This window comes from Larus michahellis, chromosome 2 (assembly GCF_964199755.1).
Source record: "Larus michahellis chromosome 2, bLarMic1.1, whole genome shotgun sequence".
NCBI lineage: Eukaryota > Metazoa > Chordata > Aves > Charadriiformes > Laridae > Larus > Larus michahellis.
Genome location: NC_133897.1, coordinates 151,894,852 through 151,911,576, shown reverse-complemented (window position 1 = coordinate 151,911,576; position 16,725 = coordinate 151,894,852). Strand labels below are relative to the sequence as shown.

General features: G+C 32.3%; 1 protein-coding gene across 3 annotated transcripts in view; it reads left to right on the top strand.

Moving 5' to 3' along the window:
- CSMD3 (CUB and Sushi multiple domains 3) overlaps positions 1-16,725 on the top strand; it is a 684,352-nt gene that overhangs the window by 418,395 nt on the left and 249,232 nt on the right. For all 3 annotated transcript variants that reach the window (XM_074577705.1, XM_074577704.1, XM_074577703.1), the window contains 3 exons: positions 5,104-5,319; positions 5,921-6,109; positions 15,796-15,965. In XM_074577705.1, the coding sequence (XP_074433806.1) occupies positions 5,104-5,319; positions 5,921-6,109; positions 15,796-15,965 (575 nt within the window). The remainder of the gene's footprint in view (positions 1-5,103; positions 5,320-5,920; positions 6,110-15,795; positions 15,966-16,725) is intronic.

Below are 16,725 nucleotides of genomic sequence, written 5' to 3'. Positions count from 1 at the left end.
TACCAAAAAAAGGAATGAAAAGGAGAAGAAGGAAGGCAAGTTCAATTCTGAATTTTATCATATTTCTCTATGAGGGCATGAAAAATATGACAAAGTACACCAATGATGTATTCCTCTAAGAAAGAGTTATTGATAACATAAAAATAAGACTTCCCTCACAGAGAATTGTGCTGATCTGTGGATCCCCTTGTTCTATTTTGTGCAAATAGTACGATAGTTCCTCATCTAGATGTTAAGTCACTCTGACTGGATGTCCCGTTTAAAACTCCTTAAAGTGTTAAAGTGGCAAATTGTATCTCTCAAAATTATTGCGTCAGCTATTCCACAGTCTCTTTTTACTACCAGTTGAAACCATTGTGTCAATATAATTTGCTTCTAAGTACCCACAGTGAAAAAGCATTCTGAAATCACTGAGCCTACATCCAATACTACATTTTCCTTTGTTACCTCTAGGTATTGATACAAGGCTTTTTGAGTTGCAGGAAAGTAGGTGCTGTGGATCTTTTGCAAAGGAGAATAAAATAACTGTTTGTCTAGATAAGCAAGAAAGACTTGTATGAAGTGTAAGAAAACTGTTAGCACTGTAGTCATTTGGTTTGCACCCTGTCTGAAAAGCCATTGCATAACCAGCCCAAGCTTTATAATCTGGGCCTTGAAGAGAAGTAGCAGAGATGGAATTTAGCTTTGTGGAGTAATATGTGACTGAAAATTAAGTAAATTCTACAGTAAACATAAACCCAGATTAAACCATATTTTTCAGAATTCTTGAAAGACATTTTATTAACACTTTTATTTTTTTTAAATTAAAAATAGGATTATGTAGGAAAGTACTTAATTTTAATTTTTTTTTTTAGAAAATGAAGTAGTTTTTTTTGTGATTTATCTTTTTTCTTGAACCCTCAGCTAAGGAAGTACATAAAAGTTAGGATAAATAAAAACTAAAATTCTCAATATGATTACATTTTATGTGAGGCTATTGAAAAAACCATTATATATAATGAGAATCCCAAGAAAAAGAAAAAAAGAAAAAAAGCAAAAATATTATACAGGGAAAGAGAGTAATAGAATAAACATACACATTTATAAGCACGTATATGCTGATACTTATACATACACATACATATTGATACAGGCATGCTCTTGTTTGTGTCCATAAGGTTTATATTATTTTATGGAAATGTTATTAAGGAAAAACATTATTAAATATGAATACTATGTTGTAATTTGACTTGGGCATTTTGGCTTATGCTGCTCAAAGATCTGCTGGAAACAATTGAAGAGTGAGGATTTGCTGTGAGTAGGAAATAGGAAATATTGTATGAACTTCTTATATTTTGTTCTTGTTGGCAAAATGGTATTAATACTTTAAGCTCTTTCTGTAGAACTGCATGGGGAAGATAGCTCTCCTTTTATGACAATAAGCCACAGGCTTACTTAATTTAACTTTAAACTTCTAACACTAAAGTTCTATGTGTGAGTAAGCTAGTTCATTAGGCCACTTCTGTATTTAATGGACAAACACATACATCTTCAGGATATGAGTCATCTCACCCTGAAAAGGTATCTAAAGCAGATGGAATGAACCATCGTCTGAAGGTGTCTATTTATCTTTATCATCAAATGTCCAGGGGGTTTATATAGTCCCCAGATGAATTGTCCATTGGGAGACTGAGTGACTAAGTTTTAGATAGTTACCATTTGGGAAAATTAATCCCATACACATAAATGGGTTAAAGTGAGGGAAAACAACTTTGTTCTGCAAATCTCATTTTCTGGTCTGTTTCGTGTCTAATATAATTCCAACTTCAGAATCTCAAGGAGTACCTTCTACTGGCCATTAACTAGTGATAGGATTTTTAAAAAATAATTAAAGTTCTCTTCAGTCTTTTTTTTTTTTTGACAAAGTTAGATGGTTTAACGTCAGACTGACAAGAAAATGTATGTAACTTGCAGCTCCAGAATGCTGTGAGGTATTTTTTTTAAACACACATCTTTATGTTGCAACTTCATACTCCTATTACATAATAGCATCAATTAAAAGCATATGTTTAGTTAAGATTTATGTTTTACATCTCAATATGTTGCATTGCTAAGAAAACAGTTTCTATGTTTGTATATGGTGTTTTAATTAACATAATCTGCAATATAAATATATATATTTTAATTTTACTGTTCAAGTGTATCTAAACTTCTAGAATTCTGCAAGGAATTTTCATTTGTGTTCATGTGGGACAGCATTACAATTCTTCAGTGGCATTAAAACTTGATATTATTTTATTTTATTTTTTTTTTAAATTTGTTAACTAGGGAATGGAACATGCACTTTAAATATAGTTAATATTTCTAGTAATTGGTATTATTTATGAAGAGGAAAGGAAGCATCTATCATGACAATAATTATTGTATTTTGCCTGTGGTTAGCATGCAATTCAATATATAGTGGAGTATCAATAGTATATTTTAAACCATTTACTAAGAGAACAGTTAATTTATCCACCCCGCAACAGCCTGGATTGTAATATTGAGAAATGACATTAGAATATTATATCTTCCTGTCTTCATTTCAGATTTTAAATATTCCCTTTTTAAAGCAAGGGGCATGTGAGGCAGAATAAGACGGAATCTACTTGAACATATCTTTTAAAATTCTTCTCTGGAGAAGACACAATCTGTCACACAGCATATATTAATATGATTAGAATATTTTCTGAAGAAAAATAAATTGTACAGCTACTGCTGGGATATACCTTGGGGTTTTGCTTAGAAATGTCATTGCAATCTGGAAAATTGATTGAAACATTCCCGTGAGTTAAACCTTGAGTTTGTTGTTTGAACAATACTCAGTGAAGCTCAGCCGTGATCCACTGGAATTCTATTATTTGGGGTTACTACCATAAAATTTTCTTTGGCATTTCTGATTTTGATGTTGCAGTATTTTCATGTATAAAAAGGGCCAAAATTAATTTGGAGTGCAGTAAGTGCAACAAATATAGCCTGAATTTCAGCCTAATTCTGTATGTATCACATTTATCTCTTAAGAGCTCTCTTTTCATTTCAGATCAACACTGTCTCCTATGCAAAACTATGATAAAAAAATTAAACCATTTGCATGTATCAATCCCAAAGCTAAATTTATATCCATTAGCTCAAAAGATACGTAACCTAAACTTGTTTCCAAAATTTATTCCAGGTCTTGGCCCAGTAGTTGGCCCCCAGTCCCACTCCCTCCAGATGCTGCTCCCTTGTGACTGATGGCCCTTTTTCCAGTTGTTGGTCCCTGACCTCATCCTTCTCACCAGGCAGTCCATACTAATGTTCACTAGTTGTCACACATGTGCTCACACTCTGGACAGAGGAAAAACTTAAACACTGAATAGTCAGGAACAGAGTTTAAAAACTATAGGGGACAGTCTGCAGTGGTTAGGTGCAGGGATTAGTAAAAGAGGCTTAACCCGCTCCATTTTCCTACACTTTTTTCTCATTTATCCACCATAATCCCTCCCTTTACTTGCCTTTAGCCCTAAGCATCCCACAAAAAGTTTTGCAGTCTCCAAATACCATTTAAAAATCTCAAATTTTACATATTCTTACAAATTTCCTCAAATACTCCACAGTAAATTTCTAATTTCCATGGGGCTCAAGACAATCTTCTTTCCCCTGTTCTAATGAATTATTAAATTCTGGTTGAACTGTTACAAGATTACAGTGATATATTCAATGGCCCATCAGTCAGAAACTTAAGGGTTCTGGTCTTTGTTAATGTCTCCACTAAATCCTGCTCAAGAAAGCTTGTATATGTGTGTGTATACCTAATTACTTCCCTCATGTCTTGTCTGTGCTTTCTATACTGAAAGGTCCTTGACTACATATCCTCATAAACAAGGTGTGCTTACATTCCAGATACCCTTACAAACTCTATTTACTATGTGCAATTGAGTTGCATTAACATAAAAGGCTAATGCCATTTGAGACAACCTCAGGGATCCAACGCAATGTGAAGAAAAAAAAATTCAGGAGAACTGTAAAGCTGCACATGATGTCTAGAAAAGATCTAGCACCTAAAGGGTCATGAGGTTCCTATGTTTAGACAGTCAAGCACAGTATATCTAGCTTCAGTCTTGGATTTTCTTACCGTGTTTGGGAAGTTCTTTGTCAGGGACAGGGAGGATGGAGAGCAGGAAGGGGAAGTATTTGTTTGTTTTTGATTAAATTGTGTCTACTATTAAAAATCTGTTGTCCATGAGTGTACCCAAAGATCATTAATCTTCATTCACTACATTAATCTTCAGTCACATGAATGGATCTTCTAAGTGTTACATCATTAGATGCGTTTCACAGAGCCTGAATCATTTATAACTTTTATGATAAAAATAAAAATGTTATTACACTAGAGGTCTCAATAATCACTTAATCAGCTAGTGTCTTATCCTGTTTCTTTTTCTTGACTTTTCTGTGCATTCTACCCAAAGATCATGGTCTAGCTCTTAGTTACAGAAATGCAGGAAAAGTAATTTGTCTGTCTTGACCTTTAAGTCTTTTTTTTTTTTTTTGCTGTTGTGTTCTAGGATATATCTTCCTTTCTAGATGTGTGATTTGTATCTGATGATTTGCAAAAAACCCTAGTCTTAACACATGCCACATCTCCCTTTTTTTGGGAGGAAGTGGTGCTGTTACTGTATGTGCATTGAGAATATAATATCATATATTTTATATCCTTTCCTTTCACTACTGCTATACAAGGATACTGATAACACTAAGAAATAAGGTTTACCTTTTCCATTCTGCTGTAAACAGTTTGTAATTTTGAACTGTTTAGTGCGTCATTGGATTTTACATGAAAATACAAGCATATATCTTTGAATTCCATAAATCAAGCATCCATATTTTGCAGCTACAGGCAAAAGTGAAAGTGTCAAAACCCAGAGACCTGCTGCAAAAATGTTTTAATATTAAAATCAGGAAAGATACTAATTTTTAGAAAAATTGGATTATCTTCATTTTCTGAACCATGATTCATAACGAAATGCATGAATTTAATCTTTGGCTTAATTACATTGATGTTATCAGTGTGATACGTAATTCTAATTCTACTTTTTCTAATAGGAGTGCAGTTCACCTTCTACACCTTTCATTTGGAGGATCATCATGACTACTTACTAATAACAGAGAATGGCAGTTTCACACAGCCATTAGCACGTCTGACTGGCTCAGAGCTTCCTTCACCAATCAATGCTGGTCTCTATGGAAATTTCAGGGCTCAGTTGCGCTTTATTTCAGATTTTTCGATATCGTATGAAGGATTTAATATTTCTTTCTCTGGTAAGGAAGTACCTGTAATAACTGTCTCTTGAAAAAGACTTTTTCAGTATTTTATGTAAAAAGAAAAAAAGTTTAAAATTGAAGTGATTTTGATGAATACGTATACCAAATCATAAAACTATATAAGTTGTTTCCTAAGCACAACAATCAAAGCAAGCAAACCTCTGTGCCTGTGTAGAGAATTTCTGTTACAGGATAAATAAAATGGCAGTAAACTGTAAGACACTATCAAGTGAGGGGAGAAATCAGTACTAATCCAATTTCAGTTAATAAAGTTCCAAGTAAGCCCAAAAGTCAATCATTTAGGCTTTTATGCTGTGCCATTGTTTTAATTTGCTTTATGTACCTGGGACATTTATGACTCTTGTAAGAGGAATAACGTATGTTGTGGTATGCATCTTAAAAACATTGTAAATATATTCATTAGTCTTACTTTTAATGTATTATAATTGCCAATTTAACATTCACACGTTCATTTTGTTTTTAAATCTGAAAACTGTATTGATAGGTGGAAATGTACAGAAATTACTAGACTGCAAGATTACAAATATTTCCGATAGAAAACTTACTCATACAAGCTGACTTGCTCTCTTGTTTTCAGAGTATAATCTTGAACCTTGTGAAGATCCCGGGATCCCACAATTTGGTAACAGAATAGGTTTTAATTTTGGAGTGGGAGATACTCTGACATTCTCATGTTCATCTGGATATCGTTTAGAAGGATCTTCAGAGATTATTTGTCTTGGTGGTGGCCGACGAGTATGGAGTGCACCTCTGCCAAGGTGTGTGGGTACGTGGTCAGCTGCTTTCATTTGCTTGTATGTGTAGTCATTGTCCATGGATTTGCAGATTTACAGCATGGAAAAGCATGGTAATGCACCTCTTACTTTTTGATGTACTCTCATACACTCCATATCTCCTTAGTCAAATTTATTTAATCTTTCGTTAATATATTTAGTATTAGAACTGTCAGTGGACTTCATAGTCTATACTTGAAAGCATTTCAAATTGTGGGCACAATGCTTATTCTTCATACTTTGATTAATAGGTTAGAAAAACTGGGTATAAATTTAAATCGGCATTTACCAGTTCAGATGCCTGATAATTGACTCTTATTTGTCAATGTTAGCTTCCAAGTGATACCTATATTACAAAATTGTGCAAATGTAGTTAGAGGACTTGGACCAAAGTTATTTCATAAAACTAGGTCCATGTATAGGAATGCAGTCAACTTGGGCTTCCTATGCAAGTTAAAGTAGAGAACCATATCCTCAGAATACCCTCAGAACAGTTTTTCTGGCTTTAAAATGATAGTTAAGATAAGTGAGCGGAAACATGCTGGTGGTTCCTAACATTCTCCACTCACTGCAGTTGTAGCTTACACATATAGCTTTGCCTAGAGACTTAACTTTTCATGGCTACTCTTGTCTGAGTTGAATTCTTCTTAAATGTCTTGATTTTCAGTTCTGTTGAGAACTGTTAAAATAACAACAAAATTTCTAAAAACTACAATAGTTACTTAAGTGTCTATTTTTTAGAATTTTTTATTTCTTTAAGAGTATGTGCTATATGGAAAGGTTTATATGTGAAAATATCTGTGTCTGCATTTCAAATCTTTTATTTTTTCACTCTAAATTATATAATAGTAAAACATAAGTTTCTTTCAGAATCTAACTGTATAATAACTATTGATTATGTTATTCTTCTTAGCCAATGTTAGTGACATAATTTTCATATCCAAACTATTCCCATGCTTACCTCAGTATAACAAAATTTCTGAATTTGATATATGCATAAAGGAACATTCATGTATGCATCTACAGAGGAGATGCTTTAGAAGCTGAGTCAGTGTAGTGCATTAATAGAAGTTATTTTGGTGTTGGGGCTGATGAATTTTTAACCAGAATAATAATGAATGCATGCACAGTTGTGAAGACAGGTTAAATTTACGAATAAATTTCTGGAAGTGTTAGTATACTGAAAATGAATTGATAAATTATCAGTAAAGAAGAACTTGCCGCAGAAGCATGAATGGAAAAAAAAAATATTTAGTTTTCGTGACATTAAGAATAATGTTTATGTTTGTGTATTTGGGGGTGGGGAGAGAAAAGCTGGAACACAAGGAGTAACTTATTTTCCAGTCAACGTATTTTCCCCTTATCTTTGAAAATGAAAGATATTCTTCACTAGAATGACTCAATCAGCCAATCGTTCCTTTTCAATCTGAGGAAATAACAGATTGTGCTCTTCTATATATTCATCTGTATGTTAGGAAAACATCACATGTACGTAGCTGGGATGTTTTTTAACTGGCCAGAACTCTAGGTAAACTATCACTTTTCGCATCTCCCTCTTCTACCCTAGCCAGACATAGCAAAGGGTTAGCCCATCAGTTAAAACAGTGTTTTTATGGGTCAGAATTTCATGTTTGCATTCACTCAATGCTCTATGTCCTGTAAAGAAATTAATAATGTAGATTTTCATGAAAATTACAGAGAATTCATGGATAAAGAACTCACTATTTTTTAATTTTTTTTCAGTAGAACTTAAGAAAGTTTCATGTGAGATTCTATGAATTTGTCATTAGTCAAAAATATCTGTAAGAAGAAAAAGTTTCTCAGCAGTGAAGAGCATGCATGCTAAATATTGATCAAATAATTAAATTAACGTTTCAATTTTTGTATTCTATCTTGCTTTAATACATTCATTACTGATCTGAAAGTGAACTCTATGGTAGCAGTTGATTAGAATAGTTACAACCAGAAGAAAACCTTGAAGAACCTGAGAGACATAAGCTAGGTGAATGAACAGGTAGATTGTATGATAAAATAAATATAAGATTGATAAATACCGGGGAGGGGGGGAGAGGAGGAGGTCGCATTGCAGTTATACTTCCCAGGAATACTAAATTAATAGGTTTAACCTAAGAAATTGATTTAAGAATCATTGAAAACAAAGTAAAAATCATATGGTAATTCATATAGAAGATTGGGGACTGCTTGCAGTAACTTGTAGTCTCACCTGAAATATTGCCAAATCTATCTCCATAAAAATACTGTAGAGCTGATCGGAGTTCAGAGAAGGAAGAAAGATAATGAGCTTGTACAGATTTTAATATAAAAAGAGAGATGACGGAAGTGTTTTCCTGTAATAAATGGCAAAAGTAAACCAGCTCAAGAGATTGAATTCTATTTTCTATTAATGCAAGAAAAAGGGACATTCAGCTGAAAATAATACTGAAAAAAAAAAGTAAAACTATTAGAAAAAAATATTTTCCCCTTCAACACTAATTAAATTGTGGCAATATTTCTGGTCAAAGATAAAAAGAAATTAAAAAGCGATTCTAGATTTAGATGGATAACTAGATTATTCATAATTCTTGCCAGAACATTTATTAAGCATCCTTTTCTGGTTACATAGAAGGCCAATGTGCTGAGTCCTGAAGCAGAGTAGACAGTCATAATAAATGCTAGAGCACTTCTTGCTCAGAAGTCAAATAAAGAAATGATACATATATTAATTACTATTATTATTCTTCTGTTTATGAAGATATTCTTTTTCAAAACTGAATTTGAAGTTAAGACTTAGTAAATGAAAAATTGAAATTAAGAATTAAAAAATGAAATTTTAATGTTCAAATAACAAACAAATATTTGTTAATGAATTTTTAAAGCTGAACAGTTCCAATGATGCATTATCTGTATTCCAGTGGGTTTGATGTTGTGCTGGAACAATTTTTATAATAACTATTTTCTACAAATGCAGAAATATTTTCTGTATTTCTATTTATTTAGCTGGTTCTGGTAAATGATGCATAGCTCCAAAGTTGATAAACTGTTACAGAATTTATACTGCTATTTGGGGGGTTGGAACTAGATGATATTTAAGGTCCCTTCCAACCCTAACAATTCTATGATTCTATGATTTGTAAGTTTTGATGAACATGATAATTACAAATAACCATATTGACTAATTACATGATTGGAAGGGGTTCACACAAATACATGTGTGTTTCTTGTTTGTATATCTGTACATCATTTCTAATATCCTAAAGTTACCTTCATAGTAAATGTGTGTATTTTCAATCTAGTTTAAAAAGATATGATTCAGCTCATCTTGGGGGGATGTCTGTAATCACTTGTGAATTGTATCAGTTGTGTTTCCAGCATATGTATGGTAGTTTTAGTTAACTAACAAACAATGTTACTGTACTGTATTGTTTTGTTTTGATTTGGTTTGGGTTTTGTTGTCTGTTTTTTTCATATCTAAATGTATGTTCCTTTTCAATACATCGAAACATGTAACAAATAATATTGCAAAAAATCATAGCAATAATTAAGAAATGAATGACATCATAATTAAATTATGAAAACTTTCATATTTGTTTAAATATATGCTCTCATGATTAGCAAGAAGTAACATCAAATACTTTATCCTGTGAAAATTAGTGCTTTTTCAAGCAAATAACTAAAAATAATCTAGTCTCTTCATAGCTTCCCAATTGCGTAAGGTCTTTTCCTTTGGCTTTCTCAGGGCCATACAATTTCTTTCCAGTCTGCTAAACCTTAGCTGGAAGATAGGGACTTTAAAATCTTGTTTTCATGTCCTCACATGCTACCTCCACTTATATTTGTCCTTATAACATTTTCTGTCCATGTTTATCAGTATGTCCTAAACAGCTAAGGTCAGAGTCTCTGATATTCTGGTCGTACAGATTCCCAAGGAACTATACCCTTTACAGTTATGAAAAGCAGACATACAAACTTAAAAAATCTACAGGCAAATCCATTAATTTTTGTCATGTTTTTTGCATACTTTCCAGATAATATTGTATATGAATCTTTTCTGGTGAAGATTTTTGCTGAGGTGATAGTTTTTATCCAGTTTACTCATGTAGCTTCTTTGCCAAGCTTGAGTTAAGATGCTTTTCAGGGAATAACTGGGGAGTGAAAAATAGAAATGTCTGAAAGGTTGTATTGCATGAGAGAAAATATACATTCAGTGTTGAACTGAAACACAGTTATGTTACGAATGAGGTGAAGGTTGTACTACAAATACGTGTGCCGTAATTTCAAAGTCCCTTAATTAGTGGGAGAGCCATTAGGTACCCTCGTCACATCTTTTTCCATATTGCCATTAAAGTCTGGCTGCATAGCTTTATCCATTTCTGTGCACACACAAAATTTCGGGCAAAGATTGTTTTAATATTTCAGGTTTGACAAGGTGTCCCTTTGCTAGTTTTAATCGAGTTTTCTTTTAATATGCAGAGTGTTTTGGCAGCATGAATACTCAGTTTAAGGACAGTGACATTCACTTGTAAATATGTCATTGATTCCTCTCAGAACAAATTAATCCTAATCTTTCTTTTGCTTGTAAGGAGTAAATTTGTTCCTTCAAATATTTCTCCTGTCATTTCTGAATATGTTGTATTTCTGTTATTTTCTTCAGGGACAGGATATCCTGAACAAAGCAAATTACAGCCTCTGAGGGCTCACTATGTGTTAGTATGATGGCATTATAATGTGATAAGCACTTTATTAATATTTCTTATGTATTCTGGTATTTACATAAAGTTTTAACTGTTCCTGTTCACTGCGTGGAAATTTTTACTAGGTTCCAACAGTTGTCCAGATGTTTTGTGGTTTGTTTTGGTTTCGGGTTTTTGTATTTTGGGTTTTTTGTTTGTTTGTTTGTTTGTGTTTTTATGAGATGATTATAGTTAGTTTAAAGGCAAATTGTGCACATTGGTTGTTTCTCTTCTCCTGATATAGAATATTTATTTGTTAGTACATTTTACCATATTAATACTAATGCAGAAGCTCATTTGTCATGCTATTTCTCCATTCTCCTTTGGTTGTGGTGCAGGAGCATAGTGTCTAAAGTATACTGGACTCCTCCCCATTCTTGTCAGCTGGAGCTATTAATTATGAAAAAAATAGTAGTAATGGAAATAATTGTTTCTAACAATGATTTCTTTTGTAGTTGACCATTTTAGTAGAAACATCTACTTGCTGTAAAGTTATGTATAGATCTTAAATGCAAAATGTTCCCAAACTTGACAACAGTGTCTTTCATTGCAACATAAATGATGCAGTCAGATAACAGCCAAAAAAGTATGTGCAAAGTATAATGGAAGTAAATGTAATACACAGACAGCTATATGAATCTTTTGATGTTAAGATAACTCTGATGTAGAGGCAAGTATTGCAGATATGTAATTAGAAATTGCAGTTATTAATTTTTGGCTCTATGAAAGAAATCTGGTCTTTTGGAACAATATGAAATAAAAGGGAAAATACTGTTCTTACTGATTGAAGAAGACAATGTTCCTTGCATTTTCTTCATCAGCATAGGGTTCCCTGTATTTAACTCTGTCAGAATACCAAAAACACCTGAAAAACTTTCAACGACCTCATCACTCAGGTTACTCAAGGAAAGAATGCTCCGGTCACAACTTAATCCTTTCAGGACTGTCTCGTTATCCTCTGTTTTGTTTTGACAAGAGTATGTTTTGTTGCTTACTTTTGCCATCCATTGAAGAGGTAGAACTTCTGAAGATTAATGGTTTTATAAGCAACAGTTTTTTGACCACTGAATTTAGGTACACTTTTTGAATTAGCTGTTGATTTGCAGTCTACCAACACTGTTGGTTAAAGATAAAAGCTTTTTTAGGATGTTTCCACTGATTCACCAAGTACATGTTGCAATGTACTTAGTCTTCTAACCAAGAGACAACATCTTTTCAAAATACAGAACTGCTATTTGTGGCTCTGATCTTTTGATTCTAAGGGATTGTCTTGAAGAAAGCAATGGCTGAATTTCAATCTGTAGCAGCACATCACATTTTTTTTGTTTGATAATTATTCGTGGTGAGCATTTCATCAGATGAATTGTGAGACGCCTTGCAAAATCCTACTGGTAGAGCGTATTTTTTTTTACAAAAAGCCATTCTTTGAAGAATTGTTTTCAAATGGTCAAATTACCCAAACAGATGCATTTGATTCCTTGGTTACAATATCAATGGCATTTTACATGATTACAGAATTTAAATACAGTAAAAACAGTAGTTTAAACTCATCTGTTTTATTATGGAAATGTGCAATGAACACACATTCATAACCAAAAGCATAACAGTCATTTCTTATAAGTAGCTCTTTATATCAATATTTCACTTTCATTATTTTTCTTTGAGTTTTTGTTTATTTTCCTTTACTGAAATGACTCGATATTTCTGGTAAAGTCCAGAAACAGTGATTTACTTCAATCTTACTGTTAAATCCTTGTACTTTATATAGGGTTGAATTAAAGTCTTTGTACAAACGTAGCTGGATGTTGAAATATTTTCCCTATATATATATTTTATTTTCCTACAAGCAAAGCATTTATGGTAGGTTCTAAGTTTCAACTGAAATAAGTGGATTTTTTTAAAAATAACAACTAAAAAAACCTAAATTTCATCTCTATTGAATAGGGAACATAAAATGAAACACTAAGGCAGTGCAGAGATGTTTGTAATTTCTGATAACAGCTCTAAATATGTTTTTAAAGGATGGTCACAGACTCTATTCCTCTGTGATTTTTCCTTTACTTCTGAAATAGTGTTTTGAACCTTCTTTTTTCTCTTCTGTATTTCCCTCTGTAATTTTTTTCCCTTAATTTTATCCTGATTTGCCTCTTCAGTCTCTTTTTTTTGTCACACACTGTAATGCCTGCTAAAATTCTTTCCCAAACACTTTAAACAAATTACATATGTTCAACATTGGTATTTATTTTAACTTATGAACTCACAACATTATTTTCCTCATTTTACTGAGCACTTAACTACAGTAGAAATATTTTTGATTTATGCTATAGTATTAATATCAAAGAATAGAAGGCAGCCATAGGTTATCTGAAGTTTCATGTAATTTTAAGCAACATAGATGTCATATTTACAAATAGAAGTGGAGATTGGCAGATAGAACTATCTATAGTATAGTTTGGAAAGTCTTATAATACTCATCGCTTATCTTCCCTGTTTGACTCTGCACTTATTTGGAATTATACTGCTGGTTTGTGTGTGTGTGTTTGGTGTTTTGTGGAGGTTTTTTTTTTTTTTATTATTTAAATCATAATTTGCCCTGACAGGAAGCCAGTAGAGAAGCAAGGGACTAACTGTTGATTTTGTGGCAATCCCTCTGAGAAGCATGCAAAAGAAGCTACTGTTGTAGGCTGCAGTGCCTACTTCCATGGAACTGTAATGATATAACTGAATGCTATAGAAGAAATTCTTTTATACTGTTGTTTTCAAGACTACTGTTACCAAACTTGCTTTCTTGTCTCCTAACACGTTGGTTCAGCTTGTACATAGAATCACAGCATGGTTTGGGTTGGAAGGGACCTTTAAGGATCAAGTCCACTCCTCCTGCCATGGGCAGGGACATCTGTCACTAGACCAGGTTGCTCAAAGCCCCATCCAACCTAGCCTTGAACACTTCCAATGATGGGGCATCCCCATTGTGGAACACAACATTCTCCCTCTGAGTTAAGAAAAGTATAATCAGATTGATAAATATTATGACATGAAAAATTTATTTATTTTTAACTGAAAACATAGCATAACTCGTAAGTTTTAGTTGAAAAGGTCCTACTAGTTGTCTCACTGCTGCATTCAGATTTTTAAAAATTGCTTTAAATTACAGTTCTGACAAAACCAGAGTTGTTGGGTCAACTTAATACCATAATTACCTAGTGCCTTTTGACTTTTCTATCTCTCTGTAATGGGAAAGGATATCCCACAAACTTGAAATTACAGTCATCTTACTCCTATGTGTTGTAATTCAAACTGACCTATGCATCTTCAAAGTAGCAAATACACATTTATTTGAGAATGAAATAAAAGGATAGACATGATCATGTGGACTAGAAGGTTTTCCACTTCTGCCTAGATTATGTGAATCCAACCGCTCTAAGACGAAGTGATGACATCTGAATTATTTGGGTACTTCTTCTGTATTGCTGTTGAATTTAGCACAGTCATCAAGCATTTCTTCTGCTTTGTTCTACGCCTGATTTGGCTTTCTGCACAATGTTTCTTTTAGCTGTAGACAGAAAGTGTAGTTAATCAATGGATTTTTGTCATTTAATATAAAAATTTCATATACAAAATATATATTTCAGTATTCCATATTTTGCTCAAAAAAGTCTGGTGAGGGAATTATAACAGTGCTAATAAACAATAATAGCTATTAAAATAGATACTATAGATTGTTTAAACATCTTTTCAAACCATTAAAACACATAGTTCTGCACAATACAGTTTTTTATTCTGTGAAATTTCCCAGGTTAAAATAAGTGAGGTGCATTCCCATGAGACTGGCTAAAAAAAATAACAAGAATATTGACATAATCCTGAAAACAAACATAAATGCAGAAAATTTGGTGTTACAGTTAAATTTGAAATTACTCTAAATCTGTTAAAAAGAGAGTAAATGCGCTTGTCCTTACACTGTAATGATCACATATCAAAACTGAAGAAAAAGGGAAGGAAATAATTGTAATAGTTTGTCAGTGTTAATTTAAAATACCTGGTACCTCAGTGCTAAAAATGCCATAATTAAAATTATGTAAGCAGTCCAAAACATGATAGTAAATGAAAGTTAGTTATTAATGCCTAATGTGGCATTGCCACAAGTTTTTATGTTTTTGGTGTTTTTTTGTGGTTAAACTTTTAATGTTTATCATTTTAACGATTACGCCAAAGTCCACAATTATAAGGTTTCTTTTTTGGAATAATAACAGTACTACTTGGAAACACTTTCTTATTTTTATTTTTAACTATTCATCTTAAACCTATTTCATTCCTTTTTCTTTCTTTCTCCCCCCACCCCCCACCCTGTAGTTACTGTTTTTCTACCTGTTTATTAATGAAATTTTTTTTTCTATTGTTTAGCTGGTAGATACAGCATAAGTCTTTCTCTACTGTAATTTATACCAATGACTGTTGTTTATTTTAGTAAACTAGTATTAGACAATGATTCTCTTTTTTCACTAATCTGTGTGAAAATATGTGTATGTGCATGTATGTATATTTATACACGTGCATGTAAGTATAAATATGTACACATATAAACTTCCAGAGTACTTTTATTTTAATTTGCAAGTCTTTGAGTTTCTGTATTAGAGAAGTAAAAATAAGTATATTTCCTCCAAAACAAAATTCAAGAAAGATCCTTTAAAACATTATATTTATGGAATATATCCCTAATATGATTATAACTCTCCATATTATTTAACATATTTTTATTAAAGTATTGCAATTTAGAAATATTCTTGTATCCTTCAATCACTGCATGAACATATATTTAGAACTAGATTTTCAATATCAATAAATGTTAATAATGTTGAATTAGGTTTCATTAACCTTCCCATTATCACCATTACTAAAAATATTTGTTTTCTATTAAAATATACCTTAACATTTTCTTTTAATTGCAGCTGAATGTGGAGCCTCCACGACAAACAATGAAGGAATCTTATTGTCCCCCAATTATCCTCTTAACTATGAAAACAACCATGAATGTATTTATAGCATTCAGGTACAAGCAGGCAAAGGAATCAATATTTCTGCCAGAACATTTCACTTAGCCCAAGGAGATGTTCTTAAGGTATGTAATCATGTAACTTATTTGTTATTTCTAAACTTGTAGTTCCTCATATTGTTGATGTTTATCTGTCTGTGATAGTATGGTATGAGGTAAGTTTATATTATCTCTTAGAAAATACGTATCTAAACCCATTACGTTTCTAGGAAATTAAATATTAGGCAACCTGAGGTGTTTCCATAATCTGTTTCCTAAAACATATATTTTTCTGACCACATATAATTAAAAAAGAGATTGAAACTGTAAACCAAACTTAATGTGTATTTATATTCTGTTCTTAGTGTTAAATATTAATCAATACATTTTTTAAAAATTCTGTTTGCTTCCTCACTGTCTTCATAATTTGAGCTGTGATCTAAGCATAATAAACATTACACCCAGAAGTTTAGTTTAGTACACTGTCTACATCCTATATTTTGTACATGAGGTTTATGCATTAAATTACTCTAATCTTGTGTGGTATGTAACATCTCCTGCAAAATGATAATCATAGCAATTACATGTGAAGAGAATTTTTGCAATAAACAAAGAAACAACAATGGGAAAAATAGGATACTAGAACATTTGAGAGTTTTATAGAGAGACTTCACCCTATAAATTCAGTAACATTTACTTCGATTTGTTCATATATTTTTATTACTGTATTCCCCAAAAATAAATTTCCAGATGCATATATTGTTCAGCCAACTACATATTTAAAGCTGATGATGATCTGTGTGAGCGTCTTTTAGCACATACCATCTACATACAATAAGATATCCAT